At 41.4% G+C, this 24441-nt stretch overlaps 1 protein-coding gene across 1 annotated transcript in view; it reads right to left on the reverse strand.

The window, feature by feature from the left end:
- Positions 1 to 7552: 7552 nt before the first annotated feature.
- The window catches only part of LOC126248070 (probable medium-chain specific acyl-CoA dehydrogenase, mitochondrial), a 209362-nt gene continuing 192473 nt past the window's right edge, over positions 7553 to 24441 (reverse strand). The window contains exons 10-11 of the mRNA XM_049948721.1: positions 15694 to 15864; positions 7553 to 7820 (exon numbers count right to left, since the gene is read on the reverse strand). Coding sequence (XP_049804678.1) covers positions 7671 to 7820; positions 15694 to 15864 — 321 coding nt within the window. The 3' untranslated portion in view covers positions 7553 to 7670. The remainder of the gene's footprint in view (positions 7821 to 15693; positions 15865 to 24441) is intronic.

The following is a 24441-nucleotide window of genomic DNA, read 5'->3' on the forward strand; positions in this document are numbered from 1 at the left end:
ACAGAAGGCTGGCGAGATTCCAACCATGTAACAGTGGCTGAACTGCTGTGATACTGCAGGTGAGCCATAAGATGTTCATTTGCTGCCTGTGTCATCTCACGAGTGCGCGATTTTCAGTATGTTGCCCTAGGAAAGATTCTAGAGTTTGAGGGCTGCAGTCTGAACTTCTGGATTAGGATACAACTGGACCCCTTATGTCACGGATCAGGGAATCTGTGTGCAAAGTTTTGCAAGACCGGTTGGTACAGGTAAAATCGCAATGATGTCTCAGACCTTGCAAATCCATCACCCACGATTGATAAGACTGGCCCCCTTGCTTGTGCTACTGATGGAACTTCAGGTGTGGTTTGACCATGTGGAACCATGTTGGCAGCAATGAATAAATTTGCTGGAAGGTGAGTGGAACTGGGTCTGAGAGTGGAGCCAACTTTGTAAGTGAGAAAAATGTCATTAGGGAATCCCAAGCAAGGAAAAGTGACAGAGCGCGTTATCCCAAACCCAAAAAGGAACAGAGTGCTATTTCAGGCGCTGCAAATGTGTGTCCCAATCCTCCTGATGCTGTTAAATAGCAGAAATGTTAGTGGACGTAACTCTCTGGGATGTGACCATAGCCAGGACAGGTTGTGAACCTCGTACCTGCAATCGGTCTGACAGCAGCTAAATTTTTTGACACAAAAGGCCCATTTGCTGCTGGAGCCACTGATGGAACTGCTGTTGCAATTGCTTCTGCAGGAGCAGCTGTTGCTGTTACATGAGCTGTAAAAGTTTCACGTCTGTAATGCAACATTAACCTTGTACCTCATTTTCTTCTGAAGTAGTGCACACTCCCAGTATGATTGTGGTTACTAAAATTGACAAACTACTGAACACAGAAGCTTCTGGCCAGAAGGCTCTTTGTTGTGCATTTCTGTGACTAAACATCTCAACTGTATGGTGAGTATATTATGAAAAGTATAGATTGCTAGTCATTACCCAGTCCTGGATTTCCATTGTCTGAAAAAAGGTTTCTATGTTTTTATTGACCTTTGTAGTTTGCTTACCATTGCTTGTACTACTGTATTATAATCAATGAGACCTGTTGTAATAACAACACTTTGTATAGTACTTACATTAAATTGACAATTATTTTTGTTCACTATTACAATGATACACAGATACAGTGATAACTCAAACCATTGTAACAAACCTCACAACACCTTTGTCAATAATAAATTATTGCCAACTTCGTAAGATCTCTTCTGTTTCTTGGAGATTTCTGGCTCTGCAGTGAAATGACACGTTAGTATTATATGACAGATTCTCTCCTTTCTCATGAGAATAGGTTCCTTCCCATCAGCATCAATCAAAGGTCAGTTTTAGGAACATTGAAAATTGTAAAGGATTCAACCAATTCAATCTTTTTCACCTGAAATACCCATGGTTATACAGCAAACAGTTTCCATGACATCAAAATGTTACGTCCGATAGTGCTCAGAGCCATTGAACCATCTGAGGTCATCAGTCCTCTAGAACTTAGAACTACTTAAACCTAACTAACCTAAGGACAACCCACACATCCATGCCCAAGGCAGGATTCGAACCTGCGACCGTAACAGTCGCGCGGTTCTGAACTGTAGCGCCTAGAATCGCTCGACCACCGTGGTCGTCTCAATGACATCAAAAAGTGGCAAAAATATGTCGTACATGTGTATTATGTCACCTTTTCTTTATCCACTTTTTCAGTTCAAGATATTGATACTCAAAAGATTTCAACAGTTCATGATAGGATGAATACTGTAAGGAAACTTTGACTACTGAATAAAAGGTGCAAAATAAAAGATTTTTCTATCAGTGTTGTAGATAGAGATATGCTGATGGGAACACATCCAGCACTCAAAGGGGCAACACATGTATTATACAATGACTTCCCACAGTCATTTGTCTGAAGAATGGTTTGAGGCAGTTATCCATGATATTCTATCCAGTGCACTCCTCATCTCTGTGAAACTTCCAAAACCTACATCGGTAAGAATCTGCTTACTGCATCAAAGCCTTGGATTCCCTCTGCTATTCTTACCCCCCACACCTCACCTCCATTACCAAATTGACAATCCTTTGATGTCTTGGAATATGTCCTATCAACTGACCCCTCCCCCCCCCCCTCCTTCTTTTAGTCAAAATTATACCACAAGTTTTTTACTCGGTGCAATTCAGTACTTCATTTGTTATTCAATTGATCCATATAACCTTTAGCATTCTTATGTAATGCCACATTTCAAAACCTTCTATTCACTCCTTGTCTTAACTGTTTACCACCCGCATTTCCATTTACTCGAGAATAATACCTTCATAACAGTCCCTAACAGTGAAGTTGACATCGGATGTGAATAAATTCCTCTTTTTCAGAAATTGATGACCAAAGTAGGGAGGATATAAAATGCAGACTGACAACAGCAAAATATCATTTATTTTCCAGTCAAAATAGCAAAACAAATATAATACTTCTAGTGCATTTTTCCCTCATCCGATTCCCTCGGCATAGCTTCTGTTGATGTTCAACTCACAATGGAAATGAGGCAAAGCAATCTCCTTTCAAGAACCTATATATTCCATCCAACAGCTTCTCTAAGTCCTTTGCCATCTCTGACACAACAACAGTGTCACATGCAATCGTCCATGTTTCTATTTCTTGTCTCTGAACTTTAAGATGATGACAAATGGATGTACACTGAGGAAATTATGAAGGAATACAAGAAGAAATTTGGAAAAGAATTTAGAGATACTTAATTCTGTTAGAACATGTTCTTACTTACATAATTATCTCCTCCATGAATATCAGCACAGAATCCAAAAACAGTGATCATAGAAAACCCAACTCACAAAATCAACATGAACATGTGAGGAACTGAACAAAATTTACAACTGAATTGGTGATTTTATGGTAGGTAGGACACAGAAAGTTAGCTCAGGTGAGAATCACTGACAGATGTAAAACTAACTTCAGGTGTGTACTAGGAAAGCATGTTAACAACTTTGCTGTTAACGTTGCATTCTAATGAACTTTCAGGTGTTAATAACCTCAGATCATGCAGTTTTCTATAGTGAAGTACAGTCAGAAAGAAGCTGCACAAGTACCCAGTCATATCCTGGAATCTCTTCAAAACAGTGAAACCTTTAATGTCTGCTATAATCCACGTTCCAGACACAGAATGTAAAAAAACTAATACGAAACCAGTGAAAATAACTACGAGCAATGCCGTAGGTACCGTACTCATGTAATTTACAAACTTACAGTATGCTATATCACACTCGAAATTTCTGGTCCACAGATCTGTTAAGTTTTTTCATTGCAGCTAAAAAAATCATCCAAACTGTAAAATGATCTTTCTAGTAGAAATTGCTTTAGATGATACCTGAAAGAGAAAAAATGGTTAGCAAATTTGCTTTTAATATCTGGAGGGACAAAAAGCTTTTGCACCAGAGACATGCATACCCTTCTTCTTGTCTCTCCCCCCCGCCCCCCATTGCTTGCCGACCCCCACCCCTCCCCACCCGCCATTGCTAGCCAACCCCCCCCCCTGCCATTGCTAGCCGACCCCACCCGCCATTGCTAGCCTACCCCCCCACCCGCCATTGCTAGCCGACCCCCCCCCTCCCCAACCTCCATTGCTAGCCGACCGCCCCCCCACCCCACCCGCCATTGCTTGCCGACCACCCCCCCTTCCCACCCGCCATTGGTTACCGACCACCCCCCCCTCTTCCCACCCGCCATTGGTTGCCGACCACCCCCCCCTCTTCCCACCCGCCATTGGTTGCCGACCACCCCCCCCCCCTCCCTACCCACCCGGTGCCATATCCACAGTGTTCACTATTTCTTTTATAAAACTCAGTATTTTTACTGATGAAAGACATAAGAGAAAATATGCACTGGAAAATAACAGTAAGAATGTTTAGCTGTAGTTGTAGAAACCTTTTCTTGAAACTAGTGTACACCACACATTATTCTTAAAACACATTTTTGGACCATGAGTATTTTCTTTGCTGCTGTTTGGTTTCCCCAAAATATGATACCATATGTTACAAGAGAATGGAAATATCCATAGTATGCTGCTTTGATTGTGCCCATATTTCCACCCTTTGAGAGGACACACAGGCCACAAATCGAAGAGCTAAGCCTGTTTTGCAGATTTACACTACCGGCCATAAAAATTGCTACACAAAGAAGAAATGTAGCTGATAAATGGCTCTTCATTGGACAAAGATATTATACTAGAACTGATAGGTGATTATGCACCCAAATTGCGTCAAAATGTAGATCCTGAGAAATCAGAACCCACAACAACCACCTCTGGCCGTAATAACATTTTCTGTATGCAGAAATTCCCGTAAAGGACCTGCAACATGCGATCGTGCATTATCCTGCTGAAATGTAGGACTTTACAGGGATCGAATGAAGGGTAGAGCCACAGGTTGTAACACATCTGAAATGTAACGTCCACTGTTCAAAGTGCTGTCAATGTGAACAAGAGGTGACCGAGACATGTAACCAATGGCACCCCATACCATCACGCCAGGTGATATGCCAGTATGGCGATGACGAATACACGCTTCCAATGTGCGTTCACCGCGATGTCGCCAAACACGGGTGCGTCCATCATGATGCTGTAAAGAGAACCTGGAGTCATTCAAAAAAATGACTTTTTGCCATTCGTGCACCCAGGTTCGACGTTGAGTACACCATCGCAGGCGCTCCTGTCTGTGTTGCAGCAACAAGGGTAACCGCAGCCATGGTCTCCGAGCTGATAGTCCATGTTGCTGCAAACGTTGTCAAACTGTTCATGGAGATGGTTGTTGTCTTGCAAACGTCCCCGTCTGTTGACTCAGGGATCGAGACGTGGCTGCATGATCCTTCACAGCCATGCGGATAAGATGCCTGTCATCTCGAGGGCTAGTGATACGAGGCCGTTTGGGTCCAGCACTGCGTTCTGTATTACCCTCCTGAACCCACAGATTCCATATTCTGCTAGCAGTCATAGGCTCTCGACCAACAAGATCAGCAATATCGCGATACGATAAACCACAACCGCAATTGCAATAGGCTACAATCTGACCTTTATCAAAGTCGGAAACGTGATGGTACGCATTTCTCATCCTTACACGAGGCATCACAACAACATTTTACCAGGCAACGCCAGTCAACTGCTGTTTGTGTATGAGAAATGGGTTGGAAACTTTCCTCATGTCAGCACGTTGTAGGTGTCATCACCAGTGCCAACCATGCTGTGATCTGCATGTGATTAACCGACAGGAAGAAGATGCTCTGAAAAGCTAAATTTCACATCTGTAGCACATGATTTTTGTGGTGTAGCAGTTTTTATGGCCAGTAGTGTATTATATGATGAGACCAGTTTAGTTTGGAATCAATTACTACATCTAAAAACTTTGCTAATACTCAGGCTGAGTGAACTGTGAAGAGTGGCACACAGTCACTAGAAAGAGTTGAAACAACAGTTGCAGTGAACCGAATATAGTAATCTTCTTAAAGTTCAATAAGAGTCCACTGATGCTCAACCATTTCATTAAATCAATGATAATATTCTTAACATATCCTTGAAGATCATCACATGTATGGCCAGCAGTCACAACGGTGGTATCATATGCAAAAATGGTAAAAAAGCATTGTAGCTTTGTACATTAAGGTAGGTTATTTATAAATATGAGGTACAGTACAGGACCAAGAACAAATCCTTGGTGCACTCCACATTTAATGGTTCTCCAATTAGATGAAACCTGGTCACTGTAGATCTCATCAGTACTATCTACTATTACTTTCTGCTTTCGATCTTTGAGGTATGATTCCAATCACTTATTTGCTATACCACTTATTCCTAATAGGTCTGCTTACTGTAGTAGTACGATTATTTTGTGACTTGCCGAAAGCCTTTGACACTGAACCACCAAATCCTGTGTCAACCTGCTTAGCTGAGGGGTTATGTTCTTGCCTCCCATGCTGTGGGCCTGGGTGTTATGATAAGGGCGACACATCATCCTCATCACCAGCATGCAAGTTGTCCAATGTGGCATTGACTGAAATAAGACTTGTACCTGACGGCCGAACTCCCCTGTATGGGGCCTCTGGGCCAACAATGCCAGATGCTCATTTCATTTCAATCCTGTTGTTACCATTCTGTCATTAATTGAATTCAGAAATTTCTTTCAACTGAACAAGCAATTTATGCTTTAACAAATACCCTTTCAAAAACCATACTGACTTTTACTGAGAATGTTTTATTTATCTAGATGTTCCAAAATTCTCATATACATGAGCTTTTCCAGAATCTGGGAAAAGCAGTTAGGAGGGATGTTAGCCTGTAATTTCTGGCCTTGGTTTTGTCACCTTTTGTGAAAAGGGGTTTAACAACAGCATATTTGAATGTACCAGGCACAGTTCCTTGTTGTATGGATGCATTGAAAATATAGCAAAGTACATCACAAATAGCACAGCTCTGTTTTAGTAAATTACTAGAGATATTATCTATGCCAGTGGAATATGTATTTGTGATACAGATAATTGTTCTTTCAATTGCAGATGCTGTGACAGGTCTAATATGAATTTTACCTGTATGTTTGGGTATAGTCTTTTGCATATCACTCAAAACTTCATTAACAGAGCTCTTGCAGCCTATTTGTTCTGAAACTGACAAGAAGTGCTTGTTGAAAATATAGGCTATATCTTCAGGATTGTGTACTAGATTTCCTTCATGGTTAATTTTTAGTTCTTCAAATGTTCTTATAGTTTTCTCTGTCTCCCTTCTAATGCTATTCCAAACTGTCTTCATTTTGTTAAGAGTGTTATCAACTTCTTGCTCATAATACAATATATTTTATAGTGGCCAAAAGCATTGTAAGATACTGAAGAAGGTATACAGAAATCAGTTTTCTCTCTGTCCTTAAACAATCATGTAAAACATAGAAATTCTAACTGCAATGTAAAGTTCCCTCTAATTCTATTCGTGATCCAGGGTTAAGAACATCAGAAAGTGAAATGTTGACCAGATTGTATATTCAGCTGTGACTTTAAATTCCTCTGAGTTCTCCAAGCAAAAATTCAGTTTGGGTGTGGAGTAAGACAAGCATACTTCTTATGAAAAAGACAAAAAGGAATGACAGGAGGTTAGGTAGCATGTAATGTTCTGTCAATAGCATTCTCATTATGAACTGATAACTTGCAAGTTGATAAAAGATTGAGAAGAAAATCGGCAATGGGTCTGCAATCCTCTGAAGTGAGTTACATCAACCATGCAAAAACTAAGCCTCGTTGGTCACCTCAGTCCTTCTCCTGAGTAAGAATCCGGTGTCTTAACCACAGTGTCACTTTATTTGGTAAAGAAGTAAAGTGACACATGTGGGTGCAAGCATAACATTAGAAGTAAAAGGTATATGATTTATGTGCAGGTATTTTACAAAAGACTGAATATAAATACACAGAACAAGATTATTTGACACTTGTAGAAATAACTTTATTACAGAGATATAAAAAATATCAACAATGTACATGCAATAAGTGAATTCATAATATTTGAAAATTTATTTGAATTTCTTGATTTTTCAAAGGAATTTAATGAAAGTGTTCATTCTCTTCAAGATACAGTTCTGCAGAATGAAGAGCTATTAATACAAATGTAAAATGTTCATGATCTTTGCTTCATTTTATCCAACATTGCTCTTGATATAATAAGACGCTGTATCTGAGATGTTCCTTCATATATTTGAAAAATTTTTGCATCTCTCATCAGTTTCTCCACAGGGTATTCACTATTAAAGCCATTTCCACCAAAGATCTGAAAAACAGAAATGTGTCAGAACAATGTAACACATTATGTAAATCTGAAGACTATTAGAAACACTAGAAAAATGTCAAAACATTAAAGGTTCCATGGTGTGTGTGTGTGTGTGTGTGTGTGTGTGTGTGTGTGTGTGTGTGTGTGTGTGTGTGTGTGTGTGTGTGTGTGCGTGTGTGTGTGTGTGTGTGTGTCGATTTCACATTAAAAAATAAAGGAAAACACACACACACACACACACACACACACACACACACACACACACACACACACACACACACACATTTTGTTTCAGTCCTATGGTAACCACTCTCACAGACTAATTATAAATTTCTAATTTTATTATAATTAGATTGTGACTCCTTTTTAGACAGCAAAACGATGTTTTAGTTGATGAGAAGTTTTTCACACATTGCATTTTTTGCAATGATTTGAGTGTCCTGTATTTACAAAATTTGCACAATGTAGGAACAATGTGCAGATTATCTTTTTCTTCAAGAAATTTACTCTGTAGAATATGTTCAATCTATACGCTTTTCTTTTAGTTCTGGAAGTCTGGTGCATTTGCATCATTAAAATGAAAGAAAAATTATTTTTAAATAACATTTCAAATAACTTTATTTGTATCTTGCATGTGATATGCATGCAGGCTTTTGAATTCTTATATTCCTATGTACCAATTTCAGATCAATAGCTCACTACATACACATGGACTGTAACACGTCCCATTAGAGTTGTTCTTTTTATCCTCCGTTAATGGTATACATAAACTGATATTCAGAAATCTTAAATTATGAAGAATACACTGCAAGTATTTTAAGTAACTTCAACTGGCATTTACTTTACTTTACTTAACATACTGAAACATCTGATCAGCTCCACATTAACCTAGCACACCATTTATCTAAAATAGCAAACTTACTGCCTGATCATGAACAGTCATATAAGTGGCAAGTTAGTTCTCATAAGTTAAGAGTTCTTCATTAGTGTGTTTCATACATGTGACTAATTTAAAACTTCTGCTTTCAACAGTCAGTCATTTAACAAATCACTCACTCTGGAGAATCTGTGCAACAGTCAAACGACAGTGTATTTTTATGAGTCCCTTATGGATGGCACAGTAATAGGCATCCCTGTTGTAGATGTGAAATATGGCTGAAGGGCAAAAGGGGTCACAGGGGTGCATTCGGAAGTCAAGTGGGAATCCCTGGAGGGAAGGTAATGTTCTTTTTAAGAAAGTGAGAAAATTTAGTGTGTCGGCATTTGAATAAGACTGCAGCACACTTTTACTGCCACCAACATACATTTTATGTAAGGACCATGTAGAGTGGATACAAGAAATTAGGGCTCATCTGGAAGCATAGAGACAGTTATTTCCTTTCCTGTTCCACTTGCAGATAGAGCAAGAGAAAACGACTAACAGCAGTACAGGGCACCCTCTGCCATGCACCATGCAGTGGCTTGCAGAGTATGTATGTAGGTGTTGATGGAGACTCGTATTGTTCAGTATTCCTATTTGTATATTCATGCTGCTCATGCACAGAAAATTATCTGAACTTTCACCTATTTGTTAATAAGTTGTAGTTACTTTCCTAGTAACTTGAAGGCTATCAAGATAGTAATCTCTGATGTGCTTCAATTATTCCATTATTTTATTTATAACCTAACAGACAGACTTAGACTACATATTATAATTGTTAAGCTGATAATCCATAAACACAACTTTCCTGTTTGCTACAAGTGTTTATTATTAGAATACTACTAGAGAATCTTAATATGCAATAACAATGAACAAAGCTTAGTCAGAGAGATGGGGAAAAAAAGAGATGGAAATCGAAAAGGAGCAGGAAGTGGACAGAGAGATACAGGTGGGAAGAGGAGTGGGCAGTGGCAACAGAAAGATGGGAAAGGGGAGAATGTGGACAGAGAAATGGGTGGGATGAGATTAGAATGTGTGGTGTGCGTACTGTAAGACCTTTGGTACACACAGTCAGATTATTTGACTTGTCGCTCTAACGAAGTAGGCGAGTGTCGGCAATGTGTCTTGTGGTCTTATTGTGGCATGTTTATCTTCTGTCGTTAGGTCAGACGATATAAATGCCACTTGCATGCTTAGAGTAGCAGATTGACGGTGACCAACTTTAAACAGAACGTGATTAATTTTCACACACGCAATATCTATGATTTTTATTATTTTTATTATTTTAATAAATGTTACTTGATTCTGGATCCTGTTTACAATTGACAATCTGAAGTTCCTTTGGTTTTGGTATGTCAATCTTATTCTCGCATATCTCTGATACTTGACAAAGTGTCTATACATTTCTCTTCATGGCTATGTACAGGAATATGATAATGTTATTAGGCGCAGACTGAAACTTGACTATAGACTGGTACAGACAAATGAAGACTAATGCAGACTGACTAATTGGAGGTCTGTACACTTGTTATAATACCTCACGCGTTCAGGTATCACTGCGCAAGTGTGATCCGCGAATAGAAAAGGTTCTACGTTAGCAGAAATCTCACTGGTTGCATAACATAGAAACAGACCAAATTGTGCTTCCGCCGATCTGCGTATTAATGAGACAGCACCATCTTGTAGTGTGGAGATGGACGAATGCTGCGCCTGCGCTGTTGTGCTTAGAGGGGCGCACTCAAGTGGGAAAGTTGTGTACGCGCTGACTACGCGGAACTATGTACACAACAGGATGTATATCCAATTCCCATAAATGTTTGATGTGTGTGCTTTCTGATTTTTTTCTTTTCAATTTAACCAGACAGTCACACCAATGTCTGGTTGGAAACAGCTAATGAATTGATGAAACAGGTAATTGTAACTGACAATAATCCACCATATATATGAAGACAGTAACTGTTCTCGAAAGAACAGATTACTGTTGTTGACCGTGCAGCTTTTCCCTGGAATAAATGATGACTAACTGAAACCCTCAGCTGCCGACAGGTGTTGTTGATATACCTTGATGAGGACAGCTGAAAATGTGTGCCCCGACCAGGACTCGAACCCGGGAGGCGTGCAAGGAATAAGTCCCTGCAGTCGTGCTATTTATCTCTGTCCTCGGTGGCTCAGATGGATAGAGCGTCTGCCATGTAAGCAGGAGATCACGGGTTCGAGTCCCGGTTGGGGCACACATTTTCAGCTGTCCTCATCGAGGTATATCAACAACACCTGTCGGCAGAGAGAGTGAGTGAGTGAGTGAGTGAGTGTGTGTGTGTGTGTGTGTGTGTGTGTGTGTGTGTGTGTGTGTGTGTGTGTGTGTGTGTGTGTGTGTGTGTGTGTGTCATCCTCTACACAATACTAGAGAGCATAGTAATGCAATGCTTCACAATTACTAAATATGTATGCGAATTGGATATACATTCTTACCATCTTCTCGGCTGCTCTTTCTGTCCATCTCTTCTTCCCCTCTCTCTTCCTCCACCTCCCCCTCTCTCTGTCAATCTCCTCCTTCCCCTGCTGTATATCCATTTCCTCCCCCCCTCCCTCTGCCCATTCGCTCCTCTCCTCTTCTCTTTCTCTGCCCTTCAGCTTTGTTCTTTGTTATTGCCAATGACTCCTTGTTCCAGAACTGAAGTCGCTTACAATTATTGGGGAAATAGTATATATGGTACTAGAGACCTCCCTTGCTGCTGCATCCATCAGGATAGTACTTTCAGTGACATCATTCACATAGTTTCAGTCTCTACATATTCTGAATCCTCAAACTTTGTAATCTTACCTAATTATAGCCAATAAGCCATAAATACAACTTCACGGTTTTCTACTAAAATTGTCTGTCAGGAAGAAAACAAAACAGCACACAGTTATGAACAAAATTTTTGTTTAAAATTATATATAAGGGGAGAGAATATGTAAGGGAAAGCAATTTGCCTAGTTTTTAAATGTCCTGCCATTGTCATTAAAACTGACTGTGGGAAAGAAAATTAAACTGCACTTTCTCACATCACAGAATAGCACAACATTTTCTTTTTCTCACATTCAGTTTAAACAGAAAATGTAATACTTGTTGTTTAATAAATATGCAGATGGACATAGGATGTATATTTTGTTAGAGTATCGCGTAAAAATCTAATAAATGTTCAGACAGACATAGGCTTTGCCAGACTTACTTTAAAGTATCATGAAACAATCTGAAGTAAATCCATGAAGAACTTTCCAAGATTTTTGGTAACAGTTTTAAAAATGGACTTGTGTATATACAGTAGTATAGATAACCTTTTAATTTGGAAGTTACAATTGGAGTGAGGCTACATGTACACACTTTGGGGTTCAGGGGTGGAAAATAGAAATTACTATGAAATACCTTTCATATATTTTTGTGTTAAATCTATTTTTATTTTAACTAATGATGAGAATATTGCATGCTACATAACATTTGTTGACACTTGAGACACGAAAACAGAAAATTGATTTCTTCATTTATAACATAAATCTATGATAATAAATCAGCACATTATTATTATTATTATTTCTTTCTTTTCTCAGACGTTATGTCTGGTCAAAAATGGAAAGTGACGCGGACATTGATCAAGTGTCACTTCCTTTTAACTGTATGGTATGTGTTATATTGCATTTAGGAACTTTCTGGTAATTGAACATGTATCAATAATTACTGATTTCTGTAGTTGTATATATAAGTTTGGATGTAGCTGTATAGCATTGATGTACTGGTGGATATTGTGTGGTACGACTCCTGTAGTTGATAGTATAATTGGTATAATGTCAACTTTATCCTGATGCCACATGTCCTTGACTTCCTTAGCCAGTTGGATGTATTTTTCAATTTTTTTCTCCTGTTTTCTTCTGTATATTTGTTGTATTGGGTATGGATATTTCGATTAGTTGTGTTAATTTCTTCTTTTTATTGGTGAGTATGATGTCAGGTTTGTTATGTGGTGTTGTTTTATCTGTTATAATGGTTCTGTTCCAGTATAACTTGAATTCATCATTCTCCAGTACACTTTGTGGTGCATACTTGTATGTGGGAACGTGTTGTTTTATAAGTTTATGTTGATACATTGTCATGTACAATACTAGCAAATACAGAATACCCCAGAAGACATCTGCTTGTGATGTGATCTACTGTTTCTATTTGTTGTTTGCAAAGTCTGCATTTATCTGTTGTGGTATTGGGATCTTTAATAATATGCTTGCTGTAATATCTGGTGTTTATTGTTTGATCCTGTGTTGCAATCATGAATCCTTCCGTCTCACTGTATATATTGCCTTTTCTTAGCCATGTGTTGGATGCATCTTGATCGATGTGTGGCTGTGTTAGACGATACGGGTGCTTGCCATGTAGTGTTTTCTTTTACCAATTTACTTTCTTTGTATCTGTTGATGTTATGTGATCTAAAGGGTGGTAGAAGTAGTTATGAAATTGCAGTGGTGTAGCCGATGTATTTATATGAATTATTGCTTTGTGTATTTTGCTAGTTTCTGCTCGTTCTAGAAAGAATTTTCTTAAATTGTCTACCTGTCCATAATTTAGGTTTTTTTTTTGTCGATAAATCCCCTTCCTCCTTCCTTTCTGCTTAATGTGAATCTTTCTGTTGCTGAATGTATGTGATGTATTCTATATTTGTGGCATTGTGATTGTGTAAGTGTATTGAGCGCTTCTAGGTCTGTGTTACTCCATTTCACTACTCCAAATGAGTAGGTCAATATTGGTATAGCATAAGTATTTATAGCTTTTGTCTTTTTTCTTGCTGTCAGTTCTGTTTTCAGTATTTTTGTTAGTCTTTGTCTATATTTTTCTTTTAGTTCTTCTTTAATATTTGTATTATCTATTCCAATTTTTTGTCTGTAGCCTAGATATTTATACGCATCTGTTTTTTCCATCGCTTCTATGCAGTCGCTGTGGTTATCCAGTATGTAATCTTCTTGTTTAGTGTGTTTTCCCTTGACTATGCCATTTTTCTTACATTTGTCTGCTCCTAAAGCCATATTTATATCATTGCTGAATACTTCTGTTATCTTTAGTAATTGGTTGAGTTGTTGATTTGTTGCTGCCAGTAGTTTTAGATCATCCATGTATAGCAAATGTGTGATTTTGTGTGGGTATGTTCCAGTAATATTGTATCCATAATTTGTATTATTTAGCATGTTAGATAGTGGGTTCAGAGCAAGGCAGAACCAGAAAGGACTTAATGAGTCTCCTTGGTATATTCCACGCTTAATCTGTATTGGCTGTGATGTGATATTTGAATTTGTTTGGATATTAAGTGTGGTTTTCCAATTTTTCATTACTATGTTTAGGAAAATTTAGGATCTACTTTGTATATTTCCAATATTTGTAGTAACCATGGGTAGGGTACGCTATCAAAAGCTTTTTGGTAATCAATGTATGCATAGTGTAGCGACCTTTGTTTAGTTTTAGCTTGATATGTCACCTCTGCATCTATTATCAGCTGCTCTATACATCCTCGTGCTCCTTTGCAACAGCCATTTTGTTCTTCATTTATAATTTTGTTCTGTGTTGTATGTGTCATTAATTTCTGTGTAATGACTGAAGTTAATATTTTGTATATTGTTGGTAGGCATGTTATGGGGCGATATTTTGGTGGGTTTGCTGTGTCTGCTTGATCTTTAGGTTTCAGATAAGTTATTCCATGTGTAAGTGTATCAGGGAATGTCTATGGGTCTGCAATGTAACTGTTACATAATTCAGTTAGATGTGAATGTGTTGAGGTGAACTTCTTTAGCCAGAAATTTGCTATTTTATCTTTCCCAGGGGCTTTCCAATTGTGAGTAGAATTAATTGCTTGGGTGACTTCATGTTGCAAAATTATCACTTCAGGCATTTGTGGTATCATCTTGTATGTGTGTTTCTGCTTGTATCCACCATGCATGCCTGTTATGTTGTACCGGGTTTGACCATATGTTGCTCCAGAAGTGTTCCATGTCTGTTATGTTTGGTGGATTGTCTATTTTAATGTGTGTGTTATCTATTGTCTGGTAAAATTTCTTTTGGTTTGTGTTGAATGTCTGATTTTGTTTCTTTCTATTTTCACTTTTTTTGTATCTTCTAAGTCGTTTGGCCAATGCTTGTAATTTCTGTTTCTTTTCATCTAATTGCTCTATCGCTTCTTGTTGTTAGATTTTACCTAACCTTTTTCGTTTTTTTCTGACATTTCATTTCTTATAAATTGTGTTAGCTATCCGATGTCCTTCTCAGTTTTTCTATTCTGATCTGTAGCCTGTGTTGCCATGCTGGTTTTGTGGGTTTCTTCTGTGTGTTGGTTGGTTCTGATCTCTGCCTAGTGTGTATATTTAGTGTAGTGAGTGCTCCTATATAAACCAGTAGTTGTAACTATTCCATAGTTGTGTTTTCATTTATTTTGTTGTGTATGATTGTGTTGCTAGCTTTTATTGTTGTTTCGACTTGTGGGTTATTTGGCGGTCTATGCAAGAATGGTCTAATGTCTGTATTTGTGTCTTTGTATTCTATATATGTCAACTGAAATTTTTCTTCTATATCTAACATGTGTGTCACTTCGTGTTCTATTTGTGCTTGTTCTGGTGGCTGTCTTAAGATTTCGTTTTCCTCTGATTGTTTAATTGATGCATGTTGTTCTTTGTTTGTTTGCTCTGGGATGTTTGAGTCCATTACTGTATTTTCTTCTTCTTCCGATTGCGAATTATTTTGTTCCAGTATTTGTTGTACTTGTTGCTTGATGTTTTCTAATTCTGACTGGGGTATCCTGTTATTTTTGATTATTACACACATCTGATCAGCTAGTCGTTGCTCTGTTAAAAAATTTAATTCTGGTTTTTATTATTATTATTATTATTATTATTAAGGTTAAAAGAAAAGGCAGTCAAATTGCCAGGATAAACATGAAGTAATACCTGCACAGCATCTGACGCACACTTCTGGGCTACATCAGATGCATAAGCCTTAGCAATAGATGCCAGGTAGGAATTCCTTTCACCTTGATCTGAAGCCCATGCAGCTCTCATCCATGATAAGCGAGCTGTTTCAACACCAATAGCCATATCCGCAAGCATGAAAGCAACAGCCTGTTAACAAGAAAATTTCCTTTTTTGTTATCACTATCAATCCTGCAGAATATCAATTAGTATTATGATCTGAGGCATTTAATAATTTTTTATATTGCAGGTGCCTCTTTTCCCATAGACTTTCATGCAGAAATCATAATACTTACCAGCAGCAACATAATCACCCATTACTACTACTTAATGGTGAAAAATAGGTGAAAATAAAGACTAGGCTAAAAATTTGTCAATTTGGACATTAACTATCAGTCACGAATGGTGAGCCAGAAGCAATGAGCACCAATGTTGCAGATAACAATAATTTCATGTTAGTTTCACTGACACCAATGTTCAATGAATGAAAAGTTATTTGAAAAAATAATTCTTGGTAAAACTATTTTTCTGGTTATATTTACATGAAAAATGTTGCTACTACAGTTATGAATGTCACTTTTTGGAATCCATGCTGCAATTTGATTTTTTTCTGTAGTGTTGAATAGACTAAGACCTTGGATAAATCTAGAAGTTACCTTTACTCAAAGTCTGTGATTTATTCAGTTCTCTCCCACCAATAAGAAACTTTCATGAGGAATAGCATTATAGTCTTATCTCAGTGACATAAGATCATGTGCCATAAAAACCAGGGCAGATCATAACAGCAAAAATGTTGTATAAGATTATTATTATTATTATTATTATTACTACTACTACTACTACTACTACTACTACTACAGCAACAATGTGTACACAACTATAACAGACTGAGTATACTTGCATGAATTTTGATTTTGATACAATATGTAAAGTATGAAACTATGGGCCAGAACTGCTGTCAGTATTTACCTAGAAGAGGGAGGATATTTAGGACTGCTGAAAGACAAAAATAAGAAAAAAAAGTCCTAGATTTTAGAACTATCAGTTCCTTACTAGTGGAGGAGAAGGATAAGTTGGAATATATTAAAAGGTGGGGCAATTCATCCAGACATCAAGATGAAGGGCGAGGCACCAGACAGAGTATGTGTTCTTAACATCTCTGGACTGAAGCTGGCAAAGTTAGAAGTTAAGATGGATTAGAGGAAGGTAAATTAATAGTGCAGTTAAAAACTAGGGAAGAAGAGAGATAACATAACAAACAGAGAAATGAGGGGAAGAGAATGAAAATGAAAAAAAAATCAATAAAGAAATTGAGACATAGTAAATAAAATGATAAAACAAACAATATGATACTGAAAAAGCGGCAAATGTGTTAATGGAGGTAAAGTACAGGAATGTGTTGAGACGTGAGACTGTAATGAGGATTGAGTTCTTATCTCTAATATTAAGGGAAACTAGTATCAGGTGATAAGATCCAAATGGCCCCCATGTCTAGCAGGCACTCAGTTGCTGACATCCTCTACAGCATGACTCAAGGGACCCCACAGCTGCTACACTGCATGAGCTATTTGAATCTTCCCATCTGACAATAGTTTCCCTAAACTCTGGAAGTGGAACTTGCTGCTCAACACATTCTTGCATCTTGACACCCTTCAGGAATTAATCTCTATTAACACATCTACTATTCCCACCAGAGGATATTGAGGTGGGTGAATATGTGGTAGTGTTCTAATTCCAATGTGATACTCATGCTAGCTCAAAGGGCATGAGCAAGGCCTTGCGTAGGTAGAACCACTACCCAGTTATTTACCTGCCGGTGGCAATGGTTGATGTCCACATAAGAACCCCTAGGATAATACTACCTCAGTCCTGGCGTTAGCCTTGCACTGTTTCCCGTCTGCTTAGTTACTCAATCACTCACACTGGTCACATTATGTTGGTCTGTACTTGTCCCTACATGGTGTTGAGACACTCTACTCCCCCGTAGGTTGAATTAGGTGTGGAGTTCCATTACCTCTTTCTTGGTCCAGCTTACTGGGCTTGTAGTTCAGCCACCATTGACTAGTATAGCAATATTCTGTGCCTGTTGGAATTGCAGTATTGTCACACATGTTCAGATACAAAAATAGTGGTGTAGGACATTCTGACATGTCTGATGTTTTTCTTTTTCATAGCTTTAAATTGTGGCCACCATGGACCCAGCATTTTTTTTCCAATGTTGGTAGGAGCAGTTATGACTCCAGTAGCAGCAACAAAAGCTGCCACAAGATGATAAGCAAGAACTGCTTAAACAAAATGCGGAATTTGCTCTGTAGGCACGCAGTGCTGGTGGCAAGCCAGGAGCCAACACAGAAACGTTCTTCACCACCACTCTCTGCACCACCACCACCACTACTCTCTTCACCGGCTTCTAAAAACCTATGGGAAGGTGGGAGAATCCCCTTCACTACTTCTTGCTGCACTGCCAGGTAAGATGTATTGTCAGTCAAGCTGATACGGCTGCCTTCATATTTTCCAGCAGTGCAGGATTGTATCAAATTGTGCAGATTTTAAAAGTTAGACTCTGAAGCTCTCCGGAGCCTGAGAACCTTGTCAGTTGCGCAAGCAGTATCATCAAACCCATGTTGTCATGGCAATGTTACAATCTCACCAGCACACATACCCAGGGAACTTGCATGAGAGACCTGGCAGGTCTGCGATCTATGCTGCATACAAGTGTCAGTTTGCATATGACTTAGTACAGTAGGGACACTCAGTCTCACTAATGAGGGATGTGGTTGTCCAGTTAACGCCCAACCTCAAGGTTCAAAGTAGGGCAGGTGCCAAATTAGAAATTTGTGGCACATGTGCCCCATGTGGTGAGCCAGGCAGCTTTGACCAATGCTGGGCATTTGTGTCCTGATGCCGTTGCTGATTAGAGTGCAGTGACATCGTTGCACTGCCCACCTTCACCCTTCGGGTTCATTAGGTTCAAGTTACTGACAGCATCCTACTTCCCACTCCCAGAATTCTTTGGGTTCTGAGTATTGCTCTGCTTCTGCACAATGGGAAATTTGGCAGTCCTGTCATTTGGTGTGCGTTCAATGGGATGGCCCCCCATTGATATGTAATATTTTTATTATTCCTTGCTACTGTAGTGTTACCTTGAAGCTGTGAGAAAGGAGGACGTGTGCTTGAAGGTGCGGAAGCAGAGACGATGCTGAGGGCATATTGTTACATGAAGTAAACCGTAAGGTGAGAGCCTTGCGAAAATGCAGACGCCCCCAGATGCGGTCCCAGGGCACCAGTTATTATTCAAGGAATGAACATTTAACTTCATATGTCATCTACATGCTGTAGTAGGTTGCCACTGTAGAGCTTTGTAACCAACAGGCATGTACTAGCATATAAAGCCAGCTTGATACCAGCCCTGAGAACAGCAACATCAGTAGGCTTACAAGGGTTAGAAAGAGAGCAAAAACGCCTGACTACTGTTGACCTAGCAGTCCCTACTCCAGGGAGCCTGAGGGGTGGGGCTAAATGGTGTATAACAATAATGTTGCAAGCCTTATTTGGCAGAGCAGTTACATTTAGCTGTCAGCTGAACAATGTTGATACCAGATATGGACTTAGGTCCCCTCTACTGCTCCTAAGGCAGGGATTTGACTGCAGTTGCACTAACAACATCATGATTGGCAGGCACCTGCAAGAGACCTGCAGGATTGGCTGGGTGGCTGTAAGTGGGGAAAAACAGTGCCCCCACATGACTCTTCAAACCCCCCCCCCCCCCCCGATTCTGCATTTTCGCTGAGTTCTCAGTCAGATGATCTGGGTGCTGAATCCACATCCATTGACTCCAGCCTCGGTCCAGCTCCACGTAAGTCTGCGCTCTCACTTGGAGTACCACAGTCAACAGACTTGCAAAACAAAACATACTGAATGTGACAAAGTTGTTCTAACAGACACTAGCAGCATCTTAAGACAACAGAATCCAGTGCAGAAGTCCCAGGAGTGGTTGCTAATCACAGTAGCAGTGTTATTAATGCTTTTTCTAACCCTAGAACTAGCCTCCAGGATATTTGTTAGGGTTTTGAAACAATTGTTTATTCCACACAGGACTGTTTGTCAAAGAGCTGCTATGAGCTGCCACAAAGAACTGCCAACAAAGTCTTACCACATGCATTTATAGTAAATGTTTTCTTCTGTCTGAGCCAATACTGTTACAGGCAATCAAATGCCTTCGCTGTGAATTGTCCTCCTGCCTTCTGCTCTGTACTGCTTGGGAGGGCAGACTGACCAGTAACCCCTTGTTTCCCACTCCCACTCCCACTTCTACCTATGTCAGGACACATATATAGCATGTGTGTGGTATGCCACAGGGTAGGCAATTTGGCAATGCTTTGTGATAGTCAGTGAGCCATGGGGACATTCATACACTACCAGGGTAAGCAGAATATACTGTGGCAGTGATGGTAAGCCTAATTAACTTAGATACTAATGGACTCTTTGACAGCCTCCTGTTCCAATGACCACTGTGTCAAGTTTTCTTGTAGTATGCAGTGTATTCCTTTCAGGGGTAGGGGGGCAGTGCTTCATCTCTACATGTTATAAGAATGTGGAAAAGACGCCTATGTTGCTAGTGTAAAATATTTTCGGGTGAGATGATTTTTCTGTTTTTTGGTTTCTACATAGTTGGTAAAGGCCAACGTCCTTGCTGCAGGGGTAAGACAAGTTCCCATGAGACCACCAAAGTTTTTAGTGCTCAGTGCCCTTTTGGGCTCTACCAGTGTTTTTCAACATAGTCTCTAGTTTTTTTTTCTTTTCTTTCTTTTTTTTTCTTCTATTTTTTTTTTTTTCTCTCCACGTCTTTGAAGATGGTGCTCCAGCCCAGCTTTTGCATTCCTAAGTCGAAGAAGACCCTGTTGAGGAAGTGTGTGACATTTTGTAACATCTGACGGGACTTCGTCGCTCTTGAAGTGTTCACCCCCTAAGTGTTACTTTAGCTTGAGGAAGACGTGATAATCGCTGGGGGATAAGTCCGGGCTGTACAGGGGCTGAGGCATAACAGTCCACCCAAATTTCATTGATGTGGGGTCAAGCATTCTCGTGAAGCACTACTCGCTCCATCAGTTGTCATCTGTGGCTGGAGTTTGGGCACTCATCAGTATTTCACAATATTGTTGCAGCAAAAGCTGAGTAGCGCTGTAATGTAGTGGTTATAATACTAAACTGTTGCATGGAGTGTCATGAGTACAAAACTCACCTGCACTCCTGCGGGTCCGGGGATTAGAATAGGCCCGAGGTATTCCTGCCTGTTATAAGAGGCGACTAAAAGGAGTCCCTCCCCCTCAAGGGGGTAGTGAGTGCCTGTGTCCAGAGACGGACGGTTCCACGACCTCTATTTGCGGTCATTTTGCTTTTTCACTTCTCGTTTCCTCCTTCCTTTGGTTGGTTCCTTTCTTTGCTCTTCTCCACCTCACTGTCTTCCTTACTCTTTCCCTTGCCTTCATCTCCTTGCCTTCCCATTGCCTCCTTCTCCTTGCCTTCTCATTGCCTTCTCTGGTCTCCGCCTCGGCGTTTGAGACAGTCTGTCCTCTCTCTCCCTCTCTCTCTTCTTTTTCCTCTTCTACCTTCTTCCCTGTGCGCGCCTCAAGGCCGACCCACGCGTTCGCACGCGTAGCCGGTGACGGGGTAACGCGTAATTCCCCGTCCTGGGTAGACATGTAAGGCACGCACGTACCCCCTGGTAAAGGCCAGGCCCAGGGAGGGGTGATTGCCTGAGCTGATACCTTCTGACCATGCCGATTGGTCCCTACGTCTGTTTCTCAGGAGGTGTGACCTGAGGTGTAAACATTCACCTAAGGCGGGAGTGCCCTCTGAGAGGGTCCCCACAAGGAAGGAGCGCGCCATCGGAGACGCTGGCAATCATGGGGGATTCCTCCGCAATGGATTTCACTCCATCTCTCTCGACTTCTGCCCAAAAACGGAAACTTGACCAGCCACCAGTGACAAAAGTACTACCGCCTGCCCAACAGTTCCTCGTCGTTTCTCGATCTGAGGACGGAAAGGATTTTTCCTCTGTCAACCCTTTCGTTATCCAGAAGGGCGTGGATGCCATAGCCGGATCTGTCAAATCTTGTACCAGGTTGCGTAACGGTACCTTATTACTAGAAACTGAGAGCGCCTTTCAGGCACAAAAACTGCTTCGGGCCACACTCCTGTACACATTCCCTGTCCGGGTGGACCCGGACACTTTTCTTGACCTTTGATAGTGTTAAGTTGCCATCACGCAGCAAGGCGGGCTACGAGATTATTTCTGTTCGCCCCTATGTCCCGACACCTACGCACTGCTACCAGTGTCAGCATTTCAATCACACTCAACAGTCTTGTTCCAATGCGGCTAAATGTGTCACTTGTGGCAGGGATGCCCATGAGGGTGACTGTCCACCTCCGTCTCCTCGTTGTGTGAACTGTCAGGGTGACCATGCCGCATCCTCCCGCGACTGTCCTGTGAATAAGGAAGAACGCTGTATCCAAGAAATTCTGGTCAAAGAGAAAGTGTCCACCTCGGCTGCTCGCAAGCTATTGGCTAGTAGGAAGCCCACGCTGCTCCCAGCGGGGAAATACAGTACTGTCCTCACCTCTCCTCGGACTAACAGGGAGGTGGCAACCCAGACATGCGATCTGACCTTAAGCACCACGGTCGTCCGTTCAGCCAGCGCTAAGATCGCGCGGTCGACATCTCCTCTTCCTCCCATCACCCCACAGACACCAGCCCCTTCATCAGCTTCTGCTAAGATGAAGACCCCAAAGTCAGATGCACGGGCCTTCAAGAAGGAACCGTCCCGTGCAGACTTCCTACGTACCTCGACCTCCCAGCCTTCGACCGGTACTTCCACCAAACGACCTTCCAAGAAGGCTCATAGGAAGCACAGTTCTCCTTCTCCGCCACGGCGCATTTCTTCTCCTGCGCCACCCAGCGGTTGCCGCCCCAGGCCGTCATCCGTTTCGCCTGGCCGCACCGCTGGTAGCCGAACATCTGGCCGTTCACCGGCGGAGGAAGCTCCCCCTCCCGGCCATCTTCCCAAGATGGCCGATGAACCTATAGACCCAATGGACGATGACTGTCCGCCTACTGATAGCGGCGGCAGTGCTCGCTCGAAGCCAGGCCCTCAGCGGCCTTCGAGGTGACCCCTTCTTTCATCTTCCTTTTCTTCTTACGATGGCACATATTCACTGGAATATTCACAGCAATCGCTCCAACCGAGAGGACTTGCAGTTGCTGCTCCGCTTGCACCGTCCACTCGTCGTAGCCCTCCAGGAAACGAAGCTACGCCCATGCGATCAAATTGCCTTGGCACACTACACCTCTGTGCGTTTTGACCTACCCCCTGTGGTAGGTATCCCGGCTCATGGAGGGGTTATGTTGCTGGTCCGGGATGATATTTACTACGATCCCATCACGTTGCACACCGGCCTGCAGGCAGTTGCCATCCGCATTACTCTCCCCACTTTTACATTTTCCATTTGTACCGTTTACACTCCATCGTCGTCTGCCGTTACCAGGGCAGACATGATGCAACTTCTTGCTCAGCTACCTGCACCATTTTTGTTAACTGGAGACTTCAATGCCCACCATCCCCTTTGGGGCTCTCCAGCATCCTGCCCGAGGGGCTCCCTGTTAGCAGACCTTTTCAACCAGCTCAATCTTGTCTGCCTCAATACTGGCGCCCCTACTTTTTTTTTTCGGACACATCTCACACCTATTCCCATTTAGATCTCTCTATATGTACTCCCCAACTTGCACGCCGGTTCGAGTGGTATGCTCTTTCTGATACATATTCGAGCGACCACTTCCCGTGTGTTATCCATCTCCTGCAGCATACCCCCTCTCCGTGCTCATCTAGTTGGACCATCTCCAAAGCAGACTGGGGGCTCTTCTCTTCCAGGGCGACCTTTCAGGATCAAACCTTCACAAGCTGCGATCGTCAGGTCGCACACCTCACGGAAGTCATTCTCACTGCTGCTGAATATTCCATCCATCACCCTACTTCTTCTCCACGTCGCGTACCGGTCCCCTGGTGGACCGCAGCATGTAGAGACACTTTACGTGCTCGTGGACGTGCTTTACGCACCTTTAAACGCCACCCTACAGCAGCGAATTGTATCAATTATAAAAGATTACGTGCACAGTGTCGTCGTATTATTAAAGAAAGCAAGAAAGCCAGCTGGGCTGCTTTCACAAGCACCTTCAACAGTTTTACTCCTTCTGTTGTCTGGGGTAGCCTGCGCCGGCTATCTGGCACTAAGGTCCACTCACCAGTTTCTGGCTTGACGGTCGCGAATGACGTCCTTGTGGCCCCTGAGGCTGTCTCCAATGCCTTCGGCCGCTTTTTCGCAGAGGTTTCGAGCTCCGCTCATTACCACCCTGCCTTCCTCCCCCGCAAACAGGCAGAGGAGGCTAGGCCACCTAACTTCCACTCCTCGGCTCGTGAAAGTTATAATTCCCTATTCACCATGCGGGAACTCGAAAACGCACTTGGCCGATCACGGTCCTCCGCTCCAGGGCCTGATTCTATTCATATTCAGATGCTGAAGAACCTTTCTCCTGCGGGTAAAGGTTTTCTTCTTCGTACTTACAATCGCATCTGGATTGAGGGACATGTTCCCGCATGCTGGCGCGAGTCTATTGTTGTCCCGATTCCTAAGCCGGGGAAGGACAAGCACTTGCCTTCCAGTTATCGACCC

Source organism: Schistocerca nitens, chromosome 3, assembly GCF_023898315.1.
Source record: "Schistocerca nitens isolate TAMUIC-IGC-003100 chromosome 3, iqSchNite1.1, whole genome shotgun sequence".
Lineage (NCBI taxonomy): Eukaryota > Metazoa > Arthropoda > Insecta > Orthoptera > Acrididae > Schistocerca > Schistocerca nitens.